The sequence below is a fragment of the Diplotaxodon limnothrissa genome, linkage group LG22 (genome assembly GCF_057381915.1).
Source record: "Diplotaxodon limnothrissa isolate DT_005_m linkage group LG22, D_limnothrissa_male_GT1.1, whole genome shotgun sequence".
NCBI classification, from domain to species: domain Eukaryota; kingdom Metazoa; phylum Chordata; class Actinopteri; order Cichliformes; family Cichlidae; genus Diplotaxodon; species Diplotaxodon limnothrissa.
Window position 1 is genome coordinate 7868073 of NC_140616.1, and position 22613 is coordinate 7890685.

Sequence of the window (22613 nt, forward strand, 5' to 3'; positions counted from 1 at the left end):
TCACTGTCTGTAAAAACAGCTAACTGTGCTATCCGCAAATGCAGGTCAAAGCTCTGTCATGTAGAGATGATGTCATGATGATGGCACCATAACCCAGAAACCAGAAACACCACCATCTTCTTTGGGTTAAAGCCCATTTAAAGTTGACTGAGGCAAAGTGGAAAACTGTTCTATAATCAGACAAACTGAAATCTAAAGTTATATTTGGAAAACATGAACCCCACATCCTTTGGACTAAAGATGAGAGCGATCATCCAGCTTGTCTTGAATGTGTGTGTACATCTGGAAAGCCACCAACAATGCTAAAGGTAGATACAGGTCATTGTTCACAAACACTGATACATTTTGAAAAGTTAAGAAAAAGCTAAGTCATGCTCCATAGATAGTGAACAATTGTATTTTGGCCACTAAGTTCCTCTTTTATGCTGCACAATGACTGTTTACATTTATGCACCTAAAGCCTGTTAAAAATAAGGGAAAAAAACATATATACTTAAAAAATAATCCACAAAAAAGAAATCAATCCTCACTTGATGCTTCTGCAATTCACATTAGATGTTATATATTGTACATATATTTATTAGTTTCAGATGTAGCCATTCTTGTATTTTGCTTGTTTACATTATTGTATTTTGCACAACTCTGTTGCTTGTGACGCTCGCACACAAGAATTTCACTCACATGTGCTGTACCAATGTACCTGCACATGTGATGTGACAATAAAAGTGATTTGATTTGATTTGTATGCGTTGTTTGTTGACCATGATTCGTTTCTAAAGTTGTTGTAATTTAACAAAATGATTACAGGTAACAGCAATGAGAACAAATGGGGATTTTCAGGACTAGGGGAGGCACAGGCTTTTTCATACTGTTTCTATGTAAGTGTTTTCTAACATTCACACTCTGGTGGATGCACTGGAATTAGTATCTTGCTCAAATATAATTGCCTTGTAGACAGGGATCAACCCACCAGCCTTCTGATTAGTAGGTGAGCTGCTCTACCTCCTGAGCCACAGCCACCCCAAGAAAAGCAACTAGCTCTTGCAGCAGCAGGTGAGGTAATGATGAACAGGGATCCACTTCTTGTGGCCAAAGGAGGGATCCACACTGGGAAAACAAGGAGAGATGATATTAGTACTCTGGGGGAGCAAGGTACACAAGGAGCAGCTAAAGCATGCCTGATAAGTTGAATGAACTTGTCATTTCAGCAACACCAGAGGACCTGAAAGCCCACAGAAGATAACTAAAGTGGATGATGACAGAATAATTTAGTAAGTAAGAAAAACACTCTCATAACATCTAACAAAATCACATTCAGGGAATCAGGCTCATCATTGTTCATTTACTGTGGGTGTATACGCAGCTGTTCAGAGAAGGGACATTAAATGACATGTTTACTAAAATACATCAGTTTAGCAACATATTTGTGTTTATTATTTCACTGGCTTCAACTCTTTCAGTATAATTGACAAGAGGTCATGATCACAGTCTGTAAAAAAGAAAAGTTTTCTCTCTTCTTCTTTTTATGTTAGACTGAGGCCAGACTGGACACTACATTGACCCACTATTACTTTCATAATGCCATAGAAGAAGAAATTGTCTGCCTCTTTGTGAATTAAAGCACAATTGCATAATACTGCCACAAGATGGTGCCCCCTTCCTTTTAGTTGTGTTAAGCTGGAGCATAAGGCTGTACTACTAAAAGAGATTAATGGGTTAGCATGCTATTTTGCTAATGTTCCTTTGCACTCTCCGCTAGTCGGGAACATTCCCATAACATTGGCAAATGCAGAGGTGGCAAAAGACCAGGCATTCTTTACTTAGGTAGCAGTACAGATACCTGTGTAAAATTGGCTCAGTTGGTGGTTTGAGGCATGATATAAATCAGGGCACACAGTTAGTGGGTGTTCTCCATTGCCACCTAGTGGGCATAAGAGGTGTTCACTCTGCTGACCCACAGCACACCCAAGCTGCAAGTCAAGTCGACCACAGCACAGAACAACCTAAGCGGGTCTGGTAGTGCAGGGGCCCTCTCATCGCTGTTTACAGCTTCAATTTTTTTTAAATCCCCTCTCACCCTGCAGGCGGTCTTTTATCCTTCAAGCTCAGGTCCTCTACCAGAGGCCTGGGAGAGACTCCTAGGACTGTGCTCTTCTGGACAGAGACAGTTCAAGCTCTTCTCTCAGCCCTTGGTACTTCTTGAGCTCTTGTGCTCCTTTTACCTGATGTTGCTATCACTCGGTATAGCTACATCTATCACTGTGGTCGTGTTCTTTGTCCGGTTGGTTAGTCACCATCGGTTTGTCCATCTGTCTGGAAGTCATTCTCAACAACCCTAGGGGGTGCGCCTAAGGGTGGGTTTAAAAAATTTATTTTCCGATTAAAATCAATTTTAGTTTAAATAACGTGATATTGATTCATTAAATCCTGAATCGATTTTTAAATATAAATGTATTTTGCCACAAACCCCAGAATCTCAGGTTAAAACTCACAAAACCATTTCAACAACCACCAAACAGCTAAAACAGCAAATGAGAGCAAGTAAACAGATTCTCCACAAAGATGTGAACACAGACACAAACACATCCCTCCGTTCACCCGACGACACGTACATATACATGCCGTTGGGTGTTGGAATCCGACATCTCACAGATTCTGAAGCTGTAGGTTTCGTCACTCTCCAACCAGAATTCACTGAACCAGCAGCAAAAGAGGATGAAAAGTACACTTCCTACTTTGTCTGTTTTGTGATTTTATTGTTTTCACCACAATAAAATGGCACTTCCTGCACAGCTCTCTCTCTCTCGCCCTCTCCCTCTCTCCCTCTCCCTCTCTCTCTCAGTGTACTTCAAGAACAGTTTCCCATCTCAAATCTCTGTTTTCTGAATTATTTGCTTGCTTATTGCGCACCAGTCTACCATTGTTTACAGCGCTGTAGGCCACTGTTTAGGGGTTGTTGTTTTTTTTTTCAAAAATGACCTCTGACAAGAAAGCCTAATTTCTGCTGTTCAGTATGAAGAAAACTTTTACAAACTATACCAAATTGCAAAATACTTAGCTGGGTCTCCAACAAAACCTCTGTAAATTTGCTCTCAGCAGCATCAGGTAATGTTCATATGTTGTTTCATGGTTTTCTTCCATTTTTTAACAACTGCAGAATATTTTTAAGTAACATTTTATCTGCTATAAAAAAAACAGGCCAGGAAAATCTCCTTCATGTTTTTCTGTTTTCTCCTCAGTTACGTTGACACAAAGGTGTCTGCTGTGATGCTCACACCTCTGATGAAGTCTCACAAGTGTCAGCTTTGTTTTTATATAAAAATATGGATATGTACTGATAAATGATCAAAATTATAATATTTCTGACTGTCTGAGTCAAAACTGAATCAGAATCAAATCAGTTAAAGAAATCAAAATCCAATGTGAAAAGATACAAACAAAGGTTTATTCTGCAGCTTGTAAAATACCCTTTAAAGCAAACGTATTCACAGTTTTACTTTACCAAGTCAACACGAATGCAATAAAATAAATTTTGATAAAGTTTGATTATGCCAGCTAAATATAAGCTTTATCACTTCCACTTTGCCACACTGTCAAGCTGTTTGTGTCATCACTGGTCTAGTCCAATCACCTTATCCCGGCCTTTTCCAGGCCAATCAGCACTCATGCCACGTACTTTATATCTCACTGCGCATCTGTCTTTCTCCTTTGTGCGACCCACCTCCTCCCCATCTCCACCTCTCATCTCTCAAGCCACCTTCATCATCACCATCAGCGTATAGGCTCAGGTCCTGCTCTAATCCCTTTCACAGCTGGGGTTCCGTTCGGCTGAGACGGGCAAACCGCCAAACATTTATCTATATTTTATTCATCAATGAATCATGTTTATTCCTTTGAATGATCTGTCCTTACTGAAATGTTTGTATAGTGTTAAACAAGCAAGAGTGAAACATGTTTTAAAAAATATTTGGTAGTTTATTGTAAAAAACTAAAATTACAAGTCTGTGCAGCAAAATAAAACTTGACTCACGCAAGAGAAAACCTTTAGCATGTCATAATACACTAATGTAACGTCAGGCATAGAAACTAAAAATAATTACTGTATTATTATCAAACTTGCTGTATTAATAAATGTACAAAGACGTATTATTTATTTGTTTCAAAATAGTTGAAGTAAGCAGTAGAAAGACCCTCCTCCCTACCTATCAGGAAGTTGGTTTTTTTACAGAGAGCTGTGAAAGGTGTTGTGGTTCACTTGAAAAACCTGAAGTGAGGGTCGCGGAGGTGAATCTTGATGCTAATCTTTCTTTTAAATATAGAAGGAACTGATTCCATATTAGCACCAGTTTGATGTTTTGTTTTTGTGATTCAGACACGGTTGGACTAACTCTGAGGTCAGGAGTTTGAAGCATCAGCATGATGAGCCGTCCACAGAAATACAAAGAAGGTAAGAACATTAATGTGGTGGTAAATCAATAGGGAGGAGAAAAATCTACACTTTGTATGAACAATGCTGTTTTCATACAATGTGATATGTAGTGGAAAATGATCCCGATGTAGCTAAAATATTTTAAGCCTGTGTTCAGGGTTTTATCAATTTATGAAAAAAATAAGAAAGTGTGTTGATGTCTAATATACAGTGTGTCAAGATTCCCGTTGCGTTGAGTTAGCACTATTTATTAAATGTTTATGTACTCGTGTGTTCACTTTCTGTCTCCTCTAAATCAGGTCAAGCTCTTGATTCTCAACATGCAAAATCAAACAATGCGTTAAAGCTCAGAGTGGCCGTGCTGGTTGTCTGTGTTCTCCTGGTATCGGCTCTCGTGGTAACTTATCTCTGTGAGTTTGTAGTTTTATTCATGTAGCATTATGTAGCTTTTCATGTGTCTGGTTTATCATAAATTTACATGAGAATCAGGATCTTTACAATAAAATTGTGATTTATGACTTTTTAATTAATCTACATCATACTTTTATTTTAAAATTCTAAAAGGCTTCAGGACACATTTGTCCTGTATTTTAATTAAAATAAAAACATTTTTAACAGTAATTTAGCTGTTAATAATGTCCAGTGAACTATACTATCACCTAATTTCCACAATAAGCATCAAGTTCTTGCTCCTGTAGCGCTACAGAAGCAACATATACAGTCAAATTTGTATTTATTAAAGTTATTAAAACCTGTCAGAAATAGTCAGTCATAATGTTTTACTTTACATTAAATTATTTTTATAGTAATTTATGTTAACATATTTAACTTGTTATTTTTATTTGTAATTGACATGTTAAAAATAATCTAACTTCAACTCAGACATTCTTCTTCATGAGTCTCAGGCAACACACTAGCCATCAGTGAAAGTTGTCTGACTAAATGTCTGACTTGCCATTTATTTTAACATATTAATTATATTAATTTTTAATATTAGCATAAACATACTAATTATATAACATTTAAAACATATGATTTTACCATACAGTTATATAATAAAATACTTGATTCATACTGCATTCAGTTAATGAAATATCAATTCATAACTAAAAAAAGATGAAAATTGTGTTATAACATATCTATAATAGGTTATGACATAATCAAAATATGTCAGAAATTTATTACCGGCTTTAGTGCAACCTCATGAATGTAATTTTGACAGGATGTTTTGTTAAATATTCTTTATCACACTCAGACCAAATCTGAAGGAATTCACACCTTCTTTGTCACATATCAGTGATGTCCAAGACAAAAATAAACACATCAATTAAAAAAAAGAAGATTTTAAGCTGAACCAAAATCAGCCAAGTTACTCTACTCCATAGGTGTCAAACTCTGGCCCGCGGGCCAAATTTGGCCCGCAGCCTAATTACATTTGGCCCGCGAAGCCATACCAAATTACTATTAGAGCTGGCCTACTGGTATTATACAGCTAATATATATATTGTTTAGTATTAAGCTTTGCTTTTCCATATTCAGTTTTTCAGCAAAACTTGTTTGAGTCCATAAGAAAAGATTCATTCTTATATCTGGAGGAAGATTTTTTTTTTTTCAATAAATATTAACGTTAGCCCGCGACTTTGTTCCAGTTTTGAATTTTGGCCCACTGTGTATTTGAGTTTGACACCCCTGCTCTACTCTCTGTTTATATGGGTATATTGTTTACCTGCATGCTACCAAAGCCTGCTCATGTGTGAACAAAATCGTGACTACAAGTTTGCTGAAATAATAGCAGTTCTAGTAACAAGACCTTCTCCTTGGCTATTGACTCTGGAAAATCAAAGGCAGATATTCTTTACAGAGATTAAGTGAAGCCAAAAACAGTACTGACTGAGTTACATTTTTTTTCTTATTTAAGTGTTTGAGCTTTTGAAAACCAAGGAAATGCTCAGAAAAATTGAACTGGAGCAGGAAACTGTAAAAATTCATGTCACGGGTAAGAAAATGAGACTCCTACACTGCAATTGTGGACTTTCAATTTTGTTTATGACCTCTGGAATTCAATCACATAACACGACATTTCTCCTAAACTTTTACTTTACTTTCCCAACATTCATTTTCTATTCTGTTTTTTTGTTTGTTTTGTTTTTGTTTTATTTTTTTTCAGAGAAATTGGCTGAAATCAAACCATGCAATACAGTGACGCCCACATGTCCATTGCAGCCTGAAATGAAAATAAGTACGTTATTAACTTTTCGCCATGACTTGTATCTGCAGAAAGAGATGGAATAAAAACATATACAGGATCAAAAGAGCATCCTGCTACAAAGAGACGATTGTGATGAAAAATTTATTGAGTAAACTTTTTTAAATTTCTTTTTCATAACAGTAACACAACCTTACAGCACAATAAAGCCTACAACCACAACCTCACAACGTCCTGAAGTAAACATGAGTAAGTTTTAGATTTTGTCTTTGACAATGTTTTTATCCTGTGATTGAAATAAAGTTGATGGACTGACAGAAATGATAAGATAAACTGTAACTGCAGCACAGAGGCACTTCCTTCTGCCTCCAAATCTCACAAACATAAACATGATTTGTTCCACCTGAAGAAATATCTTCCTGTAATCTCTTCAAAGATGAACCATGTTATAAATGTGAGAATGACTGGAAGGAACATGGAGGAAATTGCTATTACTTCTCCACCAATTCATCCTCCTGGAATGAGAGCAGAACTGTATGTAAAACTAAAGGAGGAGACCTGGTTAAAATAGACAGCGAAGAAGAGCAGGTATAAAACATTTCTGCAGGTTCATGTTCTCATCCTGATGTTTCAGTATCACAGGACTGAAAGATTCCCAAAATAATTTAATCAAATGTTCCTGTTTAGAATTTCTTGAGGAAAAATGTTCAACAAAAAATGGAGATACATGACATCCCTTTCTGGATCGGACTGACAGACTTAGCAGAAGAGGGCAGATGGTTGTGGGTGGATGGCTCCCCACTAAATGAAAGGTTTAATTCAATCTAATTAGATTATACAACATTACACACACACACACACACACACACACACACACACATATATATATCTATATATCTATATATCGATCGATAGATAGATCTATATAAACGCCAACATCATCCTAGTGCACAGACAAGTTGAAGCAGACAAAAACAACAAGCACGCATGATACAAACTTTACCCGAGTCATTTAGACAGCCGTTAGCACGTGATTCTCCTTATGGGGACCTGATATGTTTAATATGCTGCTGAGAATATAGCCCAGAAGAAGCGTATAGTATAGCTTTTATTTTGGAAAGAGCCATTTCTCTGTAATAAACTCTCTTTTCCAAAGATGAGTGATTCCTCGATTAGATAGATTTAATTATTTTTATTATTTTGTTCTTTCAGCAACATTAAATTTAAAAATTGTACTTTTGAGTTAAAGTATATATTTATAATTTTAATAAATGACAAATTAAAAAGGCATGGACATTTTTTTTTATCGAAAAAATATTGAACCGTGACTCCAAAGTATCGATATATATGTATATATTAGGGGTGCAACGATTCACAGAATTCACGGTTCGGTTCTATACGGTCCAATATTTTTTCGGCGTAAATGTGCAGTCATATTCGTTGTGTTCCCACTAGTGCTGTCAGCGTTAATCTCGTTAAAATTACATTAACGCCATAACGCCACAAATCTCCGTTAACGAGTTACCGCGCATCGCCCCGTGCGTGGGGCTGGACGGCGTCAACACGTTAACAAGCTAACTGGGCTAACACACTAGTTCCCACCAATTGAGCATTGCGTGGTACATCCGACATACTGTTTTACTTTTGTCCATGATGCGCTTACCATCAGGGTCATACTTCACATGAAAACTGTCAGAGTATTTTTGCTCTTAAAGATTTTATTATTCATATAATAATCAGCTAAGAGTGTTTATATTTCTGTTCTGTACTCAACCAGCTGCATATTTTAATTGCTGGCTCCCTACTTTATAACGGAAACTGCTTGCCTTCACATTATCAGTCTTTGCCTTCACATTGTCACTGTTTGCCTTCACACTAGCAGGAAACCGCCACCCACGAGTAAGAAACAACCTTGTAGAGAACACGAAGTTTTTTGATAAACCACACCTGTTTTCTTGACAAGATAAGGATGATATTTCCTTTTTTGTATGCTTCATGATGTGTATAAATAAAGCCAGACTGCACCAAGGAGGTGTGTGAGTCTCTCCCTGAGTCTCTCACCCGTGCACGTTTAAAACTGCTCTAAGTGTCTGAGTGATATTTCATTGCATCTGAGTACCTTGATAATAGAATATCTTTAACATTTAATTGGTCCTTCGAGCCGGATTGGACATTGATATTTTTTCAATGCTCCAATAGGAGACCTTCGTCAAGTCCTGACGTCGTGAGAAGCCCACGCTGTCGACTCCTCTCCAGGCAGAGGATAAAGTCCAGAGACGTGACGTTCGGGTTCTGGCCAGCGTTCTTATAAGAGGTCCACGACTTCAGGGGTTGATGAAGGAAACCAAAGCAACCACACAATAACTCAGGTGAATATTTAGCACTCACTCACATCTTGCGCAAAACGACTGAGGCAACCTGTGGTCTGTACATTAAATAGTTTCCCGTCAATGTATGACAGATTAATTAAGTAACATTCTCGTCTGAAAAAGGACTGGTAGAGGTTACAGCTCGCCTGAAAGAGGGCTTGGAGCAAGTTTAATGTCAAAATACGACAGGATAGTAACATTCTCGTCTGAAAAAGGACTCGTAGAGGTTACGAAGCAGCTCGCCTGAAAGAGGGCTTGGAGCAATGTAGAAAGACACAGTGTTGCCCAGAATAAAAAACTCATTACGCGTATAATCTGTTGTTTTACTGTTTTGTTGGTGGAGTAAGTTGATTTTACAGCACATTAAGGAGGCTGAACTACTCCACCGAATTGTTTACCGTTGGTTGCTCGAGTTCTGGTGGAACGGGAAAAGGTTGTGTTTCATCACATAAAATTGACACCGCTTTCAAGGCTAGCTTGAAAGTAGAAGGCCGTGTCAATAGCCTCTCCCATTCCTCGTGCCAGAGAAAGCACCACGGGTGTGTATGTGTGTGTGTAAACGTAAATATATCTATGAGCTAATAAAAATAATAAGAAAGAAAAATGGGTAATAAATCAACAAAACTCACTGCTGACGAGCAGTGGCTAGAGAAAAAATGTCCAGGCGCCGGACAAACTGCAGTGACTGATAAAACCCTTATTAAGTGAAAACTAGAGATCAAAGTAGTTTAAAAAGGTTGGAAACAGACCTCAACGAATAGATATAAATATAAGAAGTACAAAAATAAAATAAATAAAGACAAAATTACATTAGAACTTATTTTTAATGTATTGAAACTAATAATAGGAAGGATAACAACCTGTAAACTTATATTAACAATGAAACATAGTTGGCAAGACGTTCATGCCCAGAATGTATAAAATAAATAAAAGGAAATAATTCACACGAAAACCTTTTAAAATAAAATAGAGAGATGCATAAGGTACATTAAGGCTGTGTCATTGGTCAGCCAAGGAAAGTGTGTGAAAAGGTAAATGTCTCCAGCTTGGGAAAAGGTGAAGCTGCAGATCACCCGAAGCCCTTGATGGACACAAAATAAAAAATAAAATATATAATAATAAATTGCTTGGTTAGACATGCAACAGAAAGAATGAAAGTGACCGAAGGTTGGATCTGAGATGAGGCAAACAGAAGACCAGTCTAAAAAGTAGGCACAAACCTGTTCAGAGAAGAAGCAAATTTGTACAGATTGGATGAATTCTAAGTTATCTGTTTGCTGAGTAAGATGATCCCAACTATTAAATTGGCTCAGTAGTAGTATAGTAATATACACTTTTATATACACTGATAAAATGTTGTAATATACTGTTGTTATTATATGGAAAGAAAAAGATGATAATAATAAGAAGTAACCTAGTCAGTATGATGTGAGATGGACAATTGTTATGAAGTGGTCTGCATCAAGCTTAAGGTTTGCTCAAACTCAGTATAATGACATAGGAGATGAAGAAAATAAAGGAAATATCTAAACTACTTAGGTGCATAGAGGCACTTGAGATGCTTGAAAACCTGGATAAAATATTACTGAGATATAGAGCACATCTATAGTAACAACTAATAAGCCAAACCCTGTAGACAACAGCTAAAGTTACAGGATTGTGAAGCTGAATTAAATATGTGGACACCGCTAAGTTGATGAGCATGTTACACATTTTCTTTTATTTTTTATTTATTTGTTTTTAGAGCAGAAGCTGCATAAAAGCCAACACATGCAGCTGTCTGTGAGCTCAGTTTTCCCTCACATGTCTGCTCTGTTTCAGTAGCAGCATTTTTCTTTTTGGGTCCTGACTCATGTATGTTTTCGGTTTTGTTTGATTATTTTATTTTGTTGATTTGGAAACAAATTTGTGACAATACTTGTTTAAAATATGTAAGATGTGTGAGATGTGTGAATTCTTTGAAAAACTAGAAATTATCTAAAAATGCCTCAAGTGAGAATGTAATGTTCCATCTATAGAGAAGAAAAAAAAATCTTGCTGGAAGTGATCACCTTGCCAAAACAATTGGCACTGTGCACATGTGGAGCACATCAAAAAGACAATTATATTGTCACAAAAGGAAATAATTTTGCAGAACAAGCAGCAAAACAGGCTGCAAACAATCGGCAGAGCTACTAGAAACCAACTACTGCCTACAAATACCACTTGATGTACTAAAAACCGAACAACAAGCTGCAACAATCACTGAACAAAACAAGTGGCTGAAATGTGGAGTAAACTGAAAGATGACTTAATGGTCTGTGATGGAAAACCTATATTAACAGAGTCATTACACAGGACAGCGGTTGTAGTGACACATGAGGTAAACACCTGTGTCAACAGGAGGGAGATATAGTATAGATAAACAATGCAATACACACTATAAATTTTGAAACTTTAGCGAATAATTTGTAAGAACATGCCTATTCTGTCAAAAAACAAAAACCAAAAAAAAAAACAACACAACTCACAAGGAAACTTAAGACCTAAGAGAGGCTAGTTTTCCATACAATCCACATGGATTTTATTGAACTTAACGAATGCCAAGCATCAAGATATGCTCTAGTAATTATAGATGTATTTTCAAAATGGCCAGAAATCTATCCAGTAAAAAGAGCAGATGCAATATCAGTGGCAAAGTGTTTATGCAATCACTTCATCCCCACATATGGCATTCCCAGTCTGATAAGGTCAGACAATGGAACACATTTTGTTAATGACATCATCAGCAAAGTCTCTGAAGCTCTAGGATTTAGCATCAAACATCACTGTGCATATCACCCACAAAGCGCAGGATTAGTGGAAAGAACTAACGGCACAATAAAACAGAGATTAAGAAAATGCATGGAAGAAACAGGAAGACCATGGCCTGAATGTCTAGGCCTAGTAAAGATGTGGATGAGAATAACACAAGGTTCTCAGAAACTTACACCTTTTGAAATCATCCACGGGAGAGCGTTTCCATTGCCAATTACCAGTGAACCTATTAATGAATCAATAAGGGAAACTACCCTAGCAGAATGGATGACTAAACTGTTTGAAAATAAAGAGATTGTGTTAAACAACCAACTGCCGAGTGATTTCTCTCCAGTGTCTTGCAGGTTACAACCAGGTGATTGGATCCTGATCAAAGTACTCCAGAGAAAGAATTGGAGTTCACCAAGGTGGGAGGGCCCATACCAAGTCCTACTTACCACACCCACTGCCTGCAAAATAGCAGAAAGACCATCTTGGATCCACCACAGCCACTGTAAAAAAGTGAGTGACAATCCAGACGCTTAGACGCCGGCTCCCCTGGCTTCTAGGTGATCTATTGGTGAAGGGAAGGGCTGATTGGGTATATCCCGCCCTTTTTTACTTCTCGCCAATAGTCTACTCACCAGAAGTCTAGGTGTGCCTGGTCATCATGAAGACACTTGTCCTCCTAGTGGCCAGCATTGCGCTCCTAGTGAGCCTACTAACACTCACCCAGATGAGAGGAAATAAACAACACCACCTGCAAAAAAGATGGACACATGATAATTCGCATCTACGTGACCTGAACCAAGACCATAACCACCCATGGATGAACAACGCGTGGTATAGATATGTGTATGATAGAACACGCACCGACAACAGCACGGAATGCTATGTATGTTCACATATGCCAACAACAGCCGTACACGCAACAATATATGGAAAGGCACCTGAACTTGACGAAGCGATGTGTGTGTTCAACAAAGCAACAACTGGCAATTGCACACGCAGAGATTTGATGGCAACAGGACTGACCCTAAAAGGTCAAAGCACAAAGAAAGAAGACCTAATTCCATGGTGTAGTGACACAGACGTCAAACGTGTCACAAAACCACTTTCACAACGACGTATCCTAATTGAACAGACAACCCCTTGTGCCTACAATCTGACGAACTGGAACTACACCTGCAACGAAAAACATTGGGTAAACGTCAAAAGCCAACAACACAAAAAACAAATCATTCGCCATAGTTTTGCCGCCGGACATACAACACCCAATGTGTTTCAACTTCTCCGATGGAAACAGGAAACTTGGACGAAACCGCAACTGCACACAGACACTTGACCTGACCCAATCCAAAGGAATACACACCTTCAAAAATGGAACTTTCTGGGTCCAGGGAGCCGCTTGGGCCTGCGGGCCTAAAACCTACTTCATGCTCCCACCGAACTCCACCGGTCTGTGTGCACCAGTACTAATTTCAGACCACACCTTCAAGATCACAGCAGAGACACACACGTCAAGAGCAAAACGTGAAGTTGCTGAAGTCACTGAAGTAATGCCACATGACTCAGTCTATGGATCAGATGTGCCCAAGAACTTCAAACTATGGACTGATGGTCAGAAAGTCCTCCACTCCTTGTTCCCTTGGGTAGGAGTTGGGAAAAACATGCTGAGGATCGAGACACTTGACTATCGATTTGGACTGTCAATGCTTCAATGAAAATCAACAAAGCGCAAAATGAAGAAATCGACGCAATACGCATTGTAGTGATGCAACACAGAGTCGCACTAGACATGATTCTAGCTGAAGAAGGTTTGTGTGTATTGTTTGACACTACATGTTGTACATACATCCCAGACAACATACACTCACAAAACATGACCGACGCTTTGAACACCTTGAGAAAGATTAAAGATGCTGAACAACAAGACTATGTCACAAGCACTGATGATTGGTTGACATGGTTACTAGGTGGTTCATGGAAGTCCCTACTGATTAAAGGACTTGTTGGAATAGCATTTTTGCTTTTACTATTATGTGTTTTCACAACATGTGTAGTACCCTGTCTGAAGAAAATGGTATCAAACATGGTGACAACTTCTATCAATGCTTATGTGATGACGTCTCAAATGGAAGAAATTTTGAAAGATGATCCATACAGTAATGTTTAGTTTAATTGAACACAGGACTGTTTTATGACGTTCAAACCGAAAATGTTTAGACAAGAGGTTATGAACTGACAAAAATAACAGTACTGTCATGTGAGAAATCTAAACAACAGGAGGGAATGTCAGAGTATTTTTGCTCTTAAAGATTTTATTATTCATATAATAATCAGCTAAGAGTGTTTATATTTCTGTTCTGTACTCAACCAGCTGCATATTTTAATTGCTGGCTCCCTACTTTATAACGGAAACTGCTTGCCTTCACATTATCAGTCTTTGCCTTCACATTGTCACTGTTTGCCTTCACACTAGCAGGAAACCGCCACCCACGAGTAAGAAACAACCTTGTAGAGAACACGAAGTTTTTTGATAAACCACACCTGTTTTCTTGACAAGATAAGGATGATATTTCCTTTTTTGTATGCTTCATGATGTGTATAAATAAAGCCAGACTGCACCAAGGAGGTGTGTGAGTCTCTCCCTGAGTCTCTCACCCGTGCACGTTTAAAACTGCTCTAAGTGTCTGAGTGATATTTCATTGCATCTGAGTACCTTGATAATAGAATATCTTTAACAAAAACCAAGATAGTTCCAAACGCCAGATCTGAATGAGGGTGGGGAGGTTCAATTTTGGATAGCGTTGGGGCAGTTGCCATGTTGCAACGAGCTTAGCTTCTGTCTTGCTAGCTTGCGCTGCACTCAGTGGATCTGCACTCAACAGTGCAGCCTAGGCGGAGTAGTCGAACGCAGATCCACTGAGCGCTCAACACAGACAGCATCGTCAGAAGAAAAGTTGATAAAATAAATAAAAAATCTTGTATTGTTCGATACATATGCATACCGAACCGAAAGCACTGTATCGAACGGTTCAATATCGATACGAGTATTGTTGCACTCCTAATATATACATATATAGTCACCTTAAGGTGCATTATACTGTGAGGAAAAAAGGGACCGCAAAAATCAGACAATCCCAGTAGCATTTTATTAAAGTGAGTGAGGAGGTAAGTGGAAAGTGAAGAAAGAGAGGAAACACACACAGAGACCAGGACAGAACACAAACACAGGGAAAGAGAAGACAAGTTTTATGACATCCAATAGTGGCGTAAAAAAGACTGAACACATTACAAAAACACTTTTGTTCATTTCCAGAATCATAGTTCAGCTTTTACTTACTTACTTTACTTGACTCTTAACATTCTTTCTGTTTTTCATCCTTTAGTTTGACATTTTGGAGGTTTTTTGAGCCAGATGATTGGAAAGGGAAAGATCCTGATGGAGAGGACTGTGGTAGGATGGGGCCAGTGTATTGGTTTGATAACTCCTGCAAAAGATCTCGTGGAAGTATTTGTGAGAAATCAGCAGTGGTCGGACACCATATATTTGTATGTGTCTAAAATTCAGGTCAGCATGTATTTTTTTAAACAACTTGAGCAGAGTATGTAAAGCTAATACCACAAACATTTAAAGCTGCCTTTCAGAAATGCTCAGTGAAAAAAGAAATTCTGCATCGTGTATAATAAAATAAATGTGAATAAATATTATGTGCTGCATGTCGACATCTGAAACGTTTGCCTGTAAGAAACTTAAACTACGTAAACAGACTTCAATATTACTCAATCAACTCAGGAGGGGAAAGTAGTGCTTAGTGTTCTTAGATTATGTGATAATTTAACTAGTGGTTTCCTCAGTCACCCATGTTGTTGTCTGGTACACAGTGTGCTCTGTTTCCTGTTTGGTTCATGCAGCTGTGTTTGTCACAGCTATCTGATTTACCATAAATAAGAGGAAGTGAATGTTCACGGAAAAGTTGTGAAATACTGTGTGCATAAACATCATGGCCAGCTTATGACTTCTTTGTTTTAAATCAGTTGGCACAACTTTAATTTCAAAACGAGAAAAAGAAACAAGCTACAAGACAGATGAATCCAGCATCTAAATTAAGATAAAAATATATATCTACTATTATCTGAGTTTACATGGCAATATTTGCCAAGCCCCTCCTTGTAGTGTTGTTAGTCTCATTAGTTAAGACCTAATTTATAATTAAAGGTTTGCCCTTTTGTTATTATTATAGTTTTATACTTTTGATTTACTGGAGTTGATGGTACACATGTCTGAAAATGTTGAAGGTAAAATTATTTACTTTTTTTTTTCAACAAACAAGCAAATTGTTTGTTGGATATAGTGAATTCAATCAAAACTGAGTGAATTCACAAAATGTCAGAGGATAGCGGCTGGTTTTAATATGCCGTTTTTTCAAATATTATACTTTGTACCATTTTCCTGAATGCAAACACAACCTGTGCAAATGTTATTGGTGAATAAAATTAGCACTAGAGGCAGAATGAAAATAGAAACTAAAAAAGTACTTAAAAAAATTAACCTAACCCCCAACTAGTGAGTTGTAGAAGCAGAATTAAAACAGATGCTAGAAAGGTACTAAAGAATTAGGTTGAATTGCTAATTTTTAATCTGATGTATTTTTTATCAAGTTTAGTGAATCTAAAATGCTATAGATTTGCATTAAATTTCTTAAACAGTTGTTTGAGCTAAAAAAAAAAAAAAAAACCCACAGAAAAAGTCACAAACCTTGAAGTTTGTAAAACTGCAATATCACGGGTAAGAATGGGATACTCCTATACTATACTATAAAACTGGATTAAACTTGGACCATCAGTGCAATTTGATATGATGGCTCACATCCATTATTACCCAGCTTTTCTTATTAAGTTTTTTTTCTCAAAACATTTATTACTTTTTCAAAGAAAGTTGGGAACAAAACTTAGAGTAAACTGCCATTATTACTAAATCATATTTTGTTGTTTTAAATCATATTAACTAAAAATGGACCACCAGAGCTTAGCTGACCATGATGATACTGAAAATAATTAATTTTATAATTTTAAATGAAAGACAAATTAAATTGTTATTGAAATGTGGAGTGTGCAGTGAGAGAAATCTTAATAATTGACAAACACATTTAATGTCATTGTAGCTCCATAAAGCTACACTGTGAAGTAGTAAAGTAGTAAATAGTAAACAAGCAGGACAGAAATGTCTTTTCATAAACATTTGAAAGTTTATTGTGAAAAACTAAAATTCAAAGTTTCTGACAAAAATCAAAACACAACTTGAGTCATGCACAAGAAAATGTTTAGCATGTTAAGCCAGAAAGGCATAAAAGTTCCTATCATAACATTTATTCTTATTGTTAAATATACAGTAACTGGTCTTCTGTTCCACTTTGTTATATTTTATTGTTGTGTTTAAGGTAAATAAACACAAATATTGATGTTTTAATGATAATATTTGTCATACTTGTAGCTTAACGAACTGAAACTAGTTTTCGTACAGCTCATTAGTGTTGAGCAGGTTTTTTAACTGATGTTTGAAAAGCTTTGTTGCTGAAATAATTTGTTCTGCTCTAGTATCTCTTTGAATTTGTCTTGAAATAGATGAGCTGCGCTGTAGATAGGCTCTCCTCCCCATCCTTTAAAGTCATCAGGAAGTTGTTGTTTTTTTTAACAGAGCTGTGAAAGGTGTTGTGTTTCACTTCTCTTTGAAAAGCCTGAGGTGAGGGTCGTAGAGGTGAATCTTGATGCTAAATTTTCAGTAAATATTGAAGGAATTGATTAAAATAATTGGTTTGTTGTTTTTTTATTGTGATTCAGACACAGTTGGACTAACTCTGAAGTCAGGAGCTTGAAGCCTCAGCATGATGAGCCGTCCACAGAAATACATAGAAGGTAAGAACATTAATGTCAAGTCAAGTCAAGTCAAGTTTATTTAACCAAGGCTGACCAAAGTGCTGTACAATAAAATACAAATATAAAATACAATTAAACACAAGTACATAAAACACCTCACTGATAAAACAATAAGTTAATACAGTAAGTTAAACCTTGCTAAAAGCCAATGAGAAGAGGTGAGTTTTAAGAGCAGTTTTAAAAGTTCCTAGGCTTGTGGAGAATCTGATGTGAGGAGGAACTGTTCCACAGTCTGGGTGCAGCCACAGCAAAAGCCCTCTCTCCCCTAGTCTTTAATCTGTACCTGGGAACATCTAAAAGCATCAGGTCTGCTGACCTCAAAGATCTCCTGGGGCGGTAAATGCTAAGAAGCTCTGCCAGGTAAGGAGGTGCAGTACCGTTAAGAACCTTAAAAACCAGCATGTGGTGGTAAATCAACAGGGAGGAGAAAATACACACTTTTTGTGAACAATGTTGTTTTCATACAACGTAACGTGTTGTGAAATTAAACAATACTCTTTTGGGTAAAATATCTTAAGCCTGTTTTCTGGGTTTTATCATACGAAAATGTGAAAAAACCTCATGTCTGTCTATCTTGCGTGCTGCACAATATCGTTTATTATTTAGTATCTACTGATATCTACTGCTAGCTAGTTAATTGTGATGGTGCCGTTTTTTTTTTATTATTATGTTGCTCTTTGTTGTTTGCTTTCTCTTCTGGTTTTTTTTTCTCCATACAGGTGATCCAGGTGTTTTTTTTTGTTTGTTTGTTTGTTTTCTTTCTTCCCCCCCTTCTCACCGTCTCTTCTCCCCTTTGGTTTTCTTTCTCTCCCTCTCTTTGATTGATTGATTGATTGATTGGTAATTTATTTCAACATGTGAACAATATACAAGTACATTTAGAAAAGAAATGAGAGAAAAAATATATATATACTATACAAATTACATACAAAAAAACATTCTGATTAATTTACATGTTGAAAGGGAGTGGGAAGAAGTATACACTTATTTAATCCCACCCCTGTCCCATAAATTATCAGTGAATATTTAGTCAGCTTCCTTACTGATATAATTTGTAATAAAAATAGTGAACAGATTTCTGATATACTATATACTATAATATCACATCATGAATTTTTTGTTTGTTTGTTTTTAAATAGAGACATTCACTTAATTTAAATATTTTCCTTTTCTTTATAGATCGAGAAGATCATATTTTTATAACTCTTTTTGAACAGTTTTATGTTTGGACATTGCTTTAATTCCATATTCAGTTTGTTCCATAGTTTCACTCCTTGAACAGAAACACAAAAGCCTTTTCTTGTAGTACGTACCTTCATTGTTTTGAAGTTACAAAAAACCCTTAAATTATAACTTCCTTCTTTCAAAAAAAACATACTCTGAATATTACCTGGCAGTTCTTTATTTTTTGCTTTGAATAGAATTTGTGCTGTTTGGAATTTCACTATATCGTCAATTTTCAATATTTCAGACTGCAAAAATAGTGAGTTTGTATGTTCCCTATAACCTGCATTGTGGATGATTCGAATTGCTTTCTTTTGAAGAGTAAAAAGTGAATGTAATGTGGTTTTATAGTTATTGCCCCAGACCTCTGCACAATAGCTTAAGTATGGTGAAACCAGTGAACAGTAGAGAATATGAAGTGATGTTCTGTCGAATACCTGTTTTGCCTTGTTTAGTACTGCAATGCTTCGTGATACTTTGGAATTAATATATCTTACGTGAGCTCTCCAGTTAAGTTTTTCATCTATTATTACCCCCAGAAATTTATTTTCACTGACTCTTTCAATATCAACACCATTTATTTGAATCTTTGCATTTGTATTTAAACTACTATTTCCAAATAACATAAGTTTAGATTTATTCAAATTTAATGATAATTTGTTTTTATCAAGCCAGAACTTCACTTTACTTATTTCATTAGTCATATCCTCCAATAAATTCTGCAGATCATCACCAGAGCAAAAAATGTTTGTATCGTCAGCAAAGAGAACCATTTTTAATACTTTGGACACTTTACAGATGTCGTTAATGTACAAGTTGAAGAATTTTGGACCCAAAACTGACCCTTGGGGTACACCACAAGCAATCTTTCTTTCATTCTTTCTCCCTGTCCTATCCCCCAGTCATGTCTGTCCCGTTTGTAGCAACTGAAAATAAAATAAATTCATAATTATAATAAAGGTCAATCAAATGGACCAATATGGCAAGGCCATGATGATCCACTTGGTAAAATAAATCCGCTTGGCATCTTTCTTGGCCTTAAGACAACAATTCTGATGGCTAAAGATCCAAACGGGACACAAAAAAAAAAAGAAAAAGAAAAACCTCATGTCAGAGATATACAGTTATCAAACAGTTAGGTGAATAAACAACACTGAGACACTTGGAGACTGTTAACGTGCCTGTTTTTTAATTTGTTTTTTGTTTTTTAGAGAGACCTCCTGAAATCAAACCATGTAGTACAGTGCAGCCCACATGCCCGGAGCCTGAAGTAAAAATTAGTACGTTATGAATTTTAAACACATTTGTATCTGCAGAAAACAATTGCATAAACAAATATACAGCTGCATGACACAAGGACCATCCTCCTGCCTGAAAAATCGATGAAAATCAATTTTTTTATCTCTTTTTTATAACAGTAACACAATCGTGCAGCCCAATACAAACTACAAGCCCACAACTTCTTGAAATAAACACGAGTAAGTTTTATATTTTGTCTTTGACATGTTTTTTATCCTCTGATTAAGGAAACAGGATCAAAGGAGCATCCTGCTGCTGTCAAATCAAAAGTAGATGATCATGCTGAAAATTTTGCAAATATTTAAAAAAAAAATCTCTCATCTCTTCTCTATAACAGTAAAACAATCACACAGCACAATACCGACTACAACCCCACAACTTCCTGATATAACTATGAGCAAGTTTTATATATTTTCTTTGATATATTTGCTATCCTCTGATTAAAGAAACATTGATGGACTGATATAAACAGTACGTTAGACTGTAACTGTGGAGTAAGTCGTGAACAGTGATTTCTTCCGTCTGACTGAAGTGTTTGACGTAATCTCTTCAAAGATGATTCATGTTATAAATGTGAAGAGGGCTGGGAGCAACATGGAGGAAAGTGCTATTATTTCTCCACCAAGTCATCCTCCTGGAATAAGAGCAGAACTGAATGTATCACTAAAGGAGGAGACCTGGTTAAGATAGACAGCAGTGAGGAGCAGGTATGAAACACTGCTGCAGGTTCATGTTCTCACCCTCATGTTTCATCATTCCGGAACAGAAAGTTTCATAAAATAATTTGATCAAATGTTCCTGTTTAGATATTATTGCAGAAAAAAAATGGAAAATTCTGGATCGGACTGACAGACTCAGCAGTAGAGGGCAGATGGCTGTGGGTGGACGGCTCACCACTGAATGAAAGGTTTGATTCAGTACACACACACACACACACACACATAACAAATTCTGAATTTGTCCATTTTCAAAATCAAAGTTCAACTTTAACTTTTACAGTTAATGCCCATTCTGTTCTTCATCCCATAGGTTGACATTTTGGTTCTTTACTGAGCCAAATAATATGCCCGTGCAAGATCCTGATGGAGAGGACTGTGCGATGATGGGGCACAATGGGATAATGTTTTGGTTTGATTATTCCTGCAAATTAACTCTTAGAAGTATTTGTGAGAAAGCAGCTGTGGCTGTGTGCGTCTAAAATTCAGTTCAGCATTAAAAAAAGAAAACAGTGGAAGTAAAGGACACATTGAGACAATTTTTCCAAAGCTAATGCTGCAAACATTTAAAGCTTCCATTCAGAAATGTTTAAAGAAAAAAAAATTATAGACACTGTTTATAATGAAATAAATGTGAATTATTATTATTCACATTATTTTGCACTTGATTTTCTTATTCATGTATTATGTGCTAAAAGTTACCAGGGAATTTTTTTTTTTACATAAATAATTTCCTGGATAATGTGTTATTGAACTGTCTTTTGAAACTAAATATGTTTTGTGTATCTATATTAAAGAAAAGTACTACATCTAAAGACAAATGAGCCTGGAGTCAAAACAAACACTGATGAGGCAGATGGTGCTGCAGGTCAATATCTGAAAATTTTGCCTGTAAGAAAATTAAATTAAACTACATAAAGAGACTTCAGTGTTACTCAGAATAAGTAGGTTTGTTTTTTTTTGGTTTTTTTTTGGGGGGGGGGTTGGTTTTTTTTGCCTGTCCCGTTTGGCTCTTTTGCCATCAGAATTGTTGTCTAAAGGCAAAGAAAGATGCCCAACGGATTTACTTTACCAAATTGACCATCCCAGCCTTGCCGTAATGGTCCATTTGATTCACCTTTTATTGTTTATTTTATTTTCACTTACTGAATACGGGACAGACTTGACTGGGGGAAAGAAGGGGAGAAAGAAAGAGGGAAAGAGAAACAGCTGAGAAGAGGGAGAAGGGCAAAAAACAAAAACCAACAGAATGAGAAGGAAAAAAAAAGAAAAAAAAGAAATAAAAAATGCATATATCAATCACCTGGATCACCTGCTGAGAAAGAAAAAAGAAAACAAGCAGAAGAGAACAAGAGTAATAGAATAAACAACATCACAATGATATATGGGAATATGACAGTAAATACTAAATATTAAACATTATTGTGCAGCACATAAGATCAACAGAACACAGTGTGCTTTGAGGTAGGAGCCAAAAAGGGTGTAGTTTGTGGGTGTGATCACCCGTGTGTACACCTGTGAGCATGGACGCGCTTGTTTTTTTTTTAAAAGGTTCCTTCATGTAATGATCTGCTAGAGGGTGTGGGGGGCCACAGCCCCGTCCTCCAGGGCATGAAGCAGGTATGGAGGAGATCAAAACTCCAGACATCCAGAGG

The 22613-nt window shown here is 36.6% G+C and overlaps 2 protein-coding genes across 2 annotated transcripts; both read left to right on the forward strand.

Moving 5' to 3' along the window:
- The first annotated feature begins 4416 nt into the window (after positions 1 to 4416).
- LOC146609323 (uncharacterized) lies at positions 4417 to 15346 on the forward strand. Its single transcript, XM_085346992.1, has 8 exons — positions 4417 to 4447; positions 4729 to 4839; positions 6348 to 6425; positions 6597 to 6668; positions 6819 to 6884; positions 7072 to 7223; positions 7323 to 7447; positions 15172 to 15346. The coding sequence occupies exons 1-8, from the start codon at positions 4417 to 4419 to the stop codon at positions 15344 to 15346; spliced, it is 810 nt and encodes a 269-aa protein (XP_085203118.1).
- A 2321-nt stretch (positions 15347 to 17667) lies between these two features.
- LOC146609324 (C-type lectin domain family 4 member E-like) lies at positions 17668 to 21440 on the forward strand. Its single transcript, XM_085346994.1, has 6 exons — positions 17668 to 17698; positions 20155 to 20223; positions 20362 to 20421; positions 20798 to 20949; positions 21049 to 21149; positions 21272 to 21440. The coding sequence occupies exons 1-6, from the start codon at positions 17668 to 17670 to the stop codon at positions 21438 to 21440; spliced, it is 582 nt and encodes a 193-aa protein (XP_085203120.1).
- Positions 21441 to 22613: the final 1173 nt, after the last annotated feature.

What these genes read in the sequence shown, in the direction of transcription:
- LOC146609324 (XM_085346994.1), top strand. Translation starts at nt 17,668, where the DNA reads ATGATGAGCCGTCCACAGAAATACATAGAAG. An exon ending in TCCACAGAAATACATAGAAG is followed by an intron (nt 17,699 to 20,154) that starts GTAAGAACATTA and finishes TTTGTTTTTTAG; the next exon opens with AGAGACCTCCTGAAATCAAA. An exon ending in GGCTCACCACTGAATGAAAG is followed by an intron (nt 21,150 to 21,271) that starts GTTTGATTCAGT and finishes TTCATCCCATAG; the next exon opens with GTTGACATTTTGGTTCTTTA.
- LOC146609323 (XM_085346992.1), top strand. Translation starts at nt 4,417, where the DNA reads ATGATGAGCCGTCCACAGAAATACAAAGAAG. An exon ending in TGTAAAAATTCATGTCACGG is followed by an intron (nt 6,426 to 6,596) that starts GTAAGAAAATGA and finishes ATTTTTTTTCAG; the next exon opens with AGAAATTGGCTGAAATCAAA. An exon ending in GGCTCCCCACTAAATGAAAG is followed by an intron (nt 7,448 to 15,171) that starts GTTTAATTCAAT and finishes TTCATCCTTTAG; the next exon opens with TTTGACATTTTGGAGGTTTT.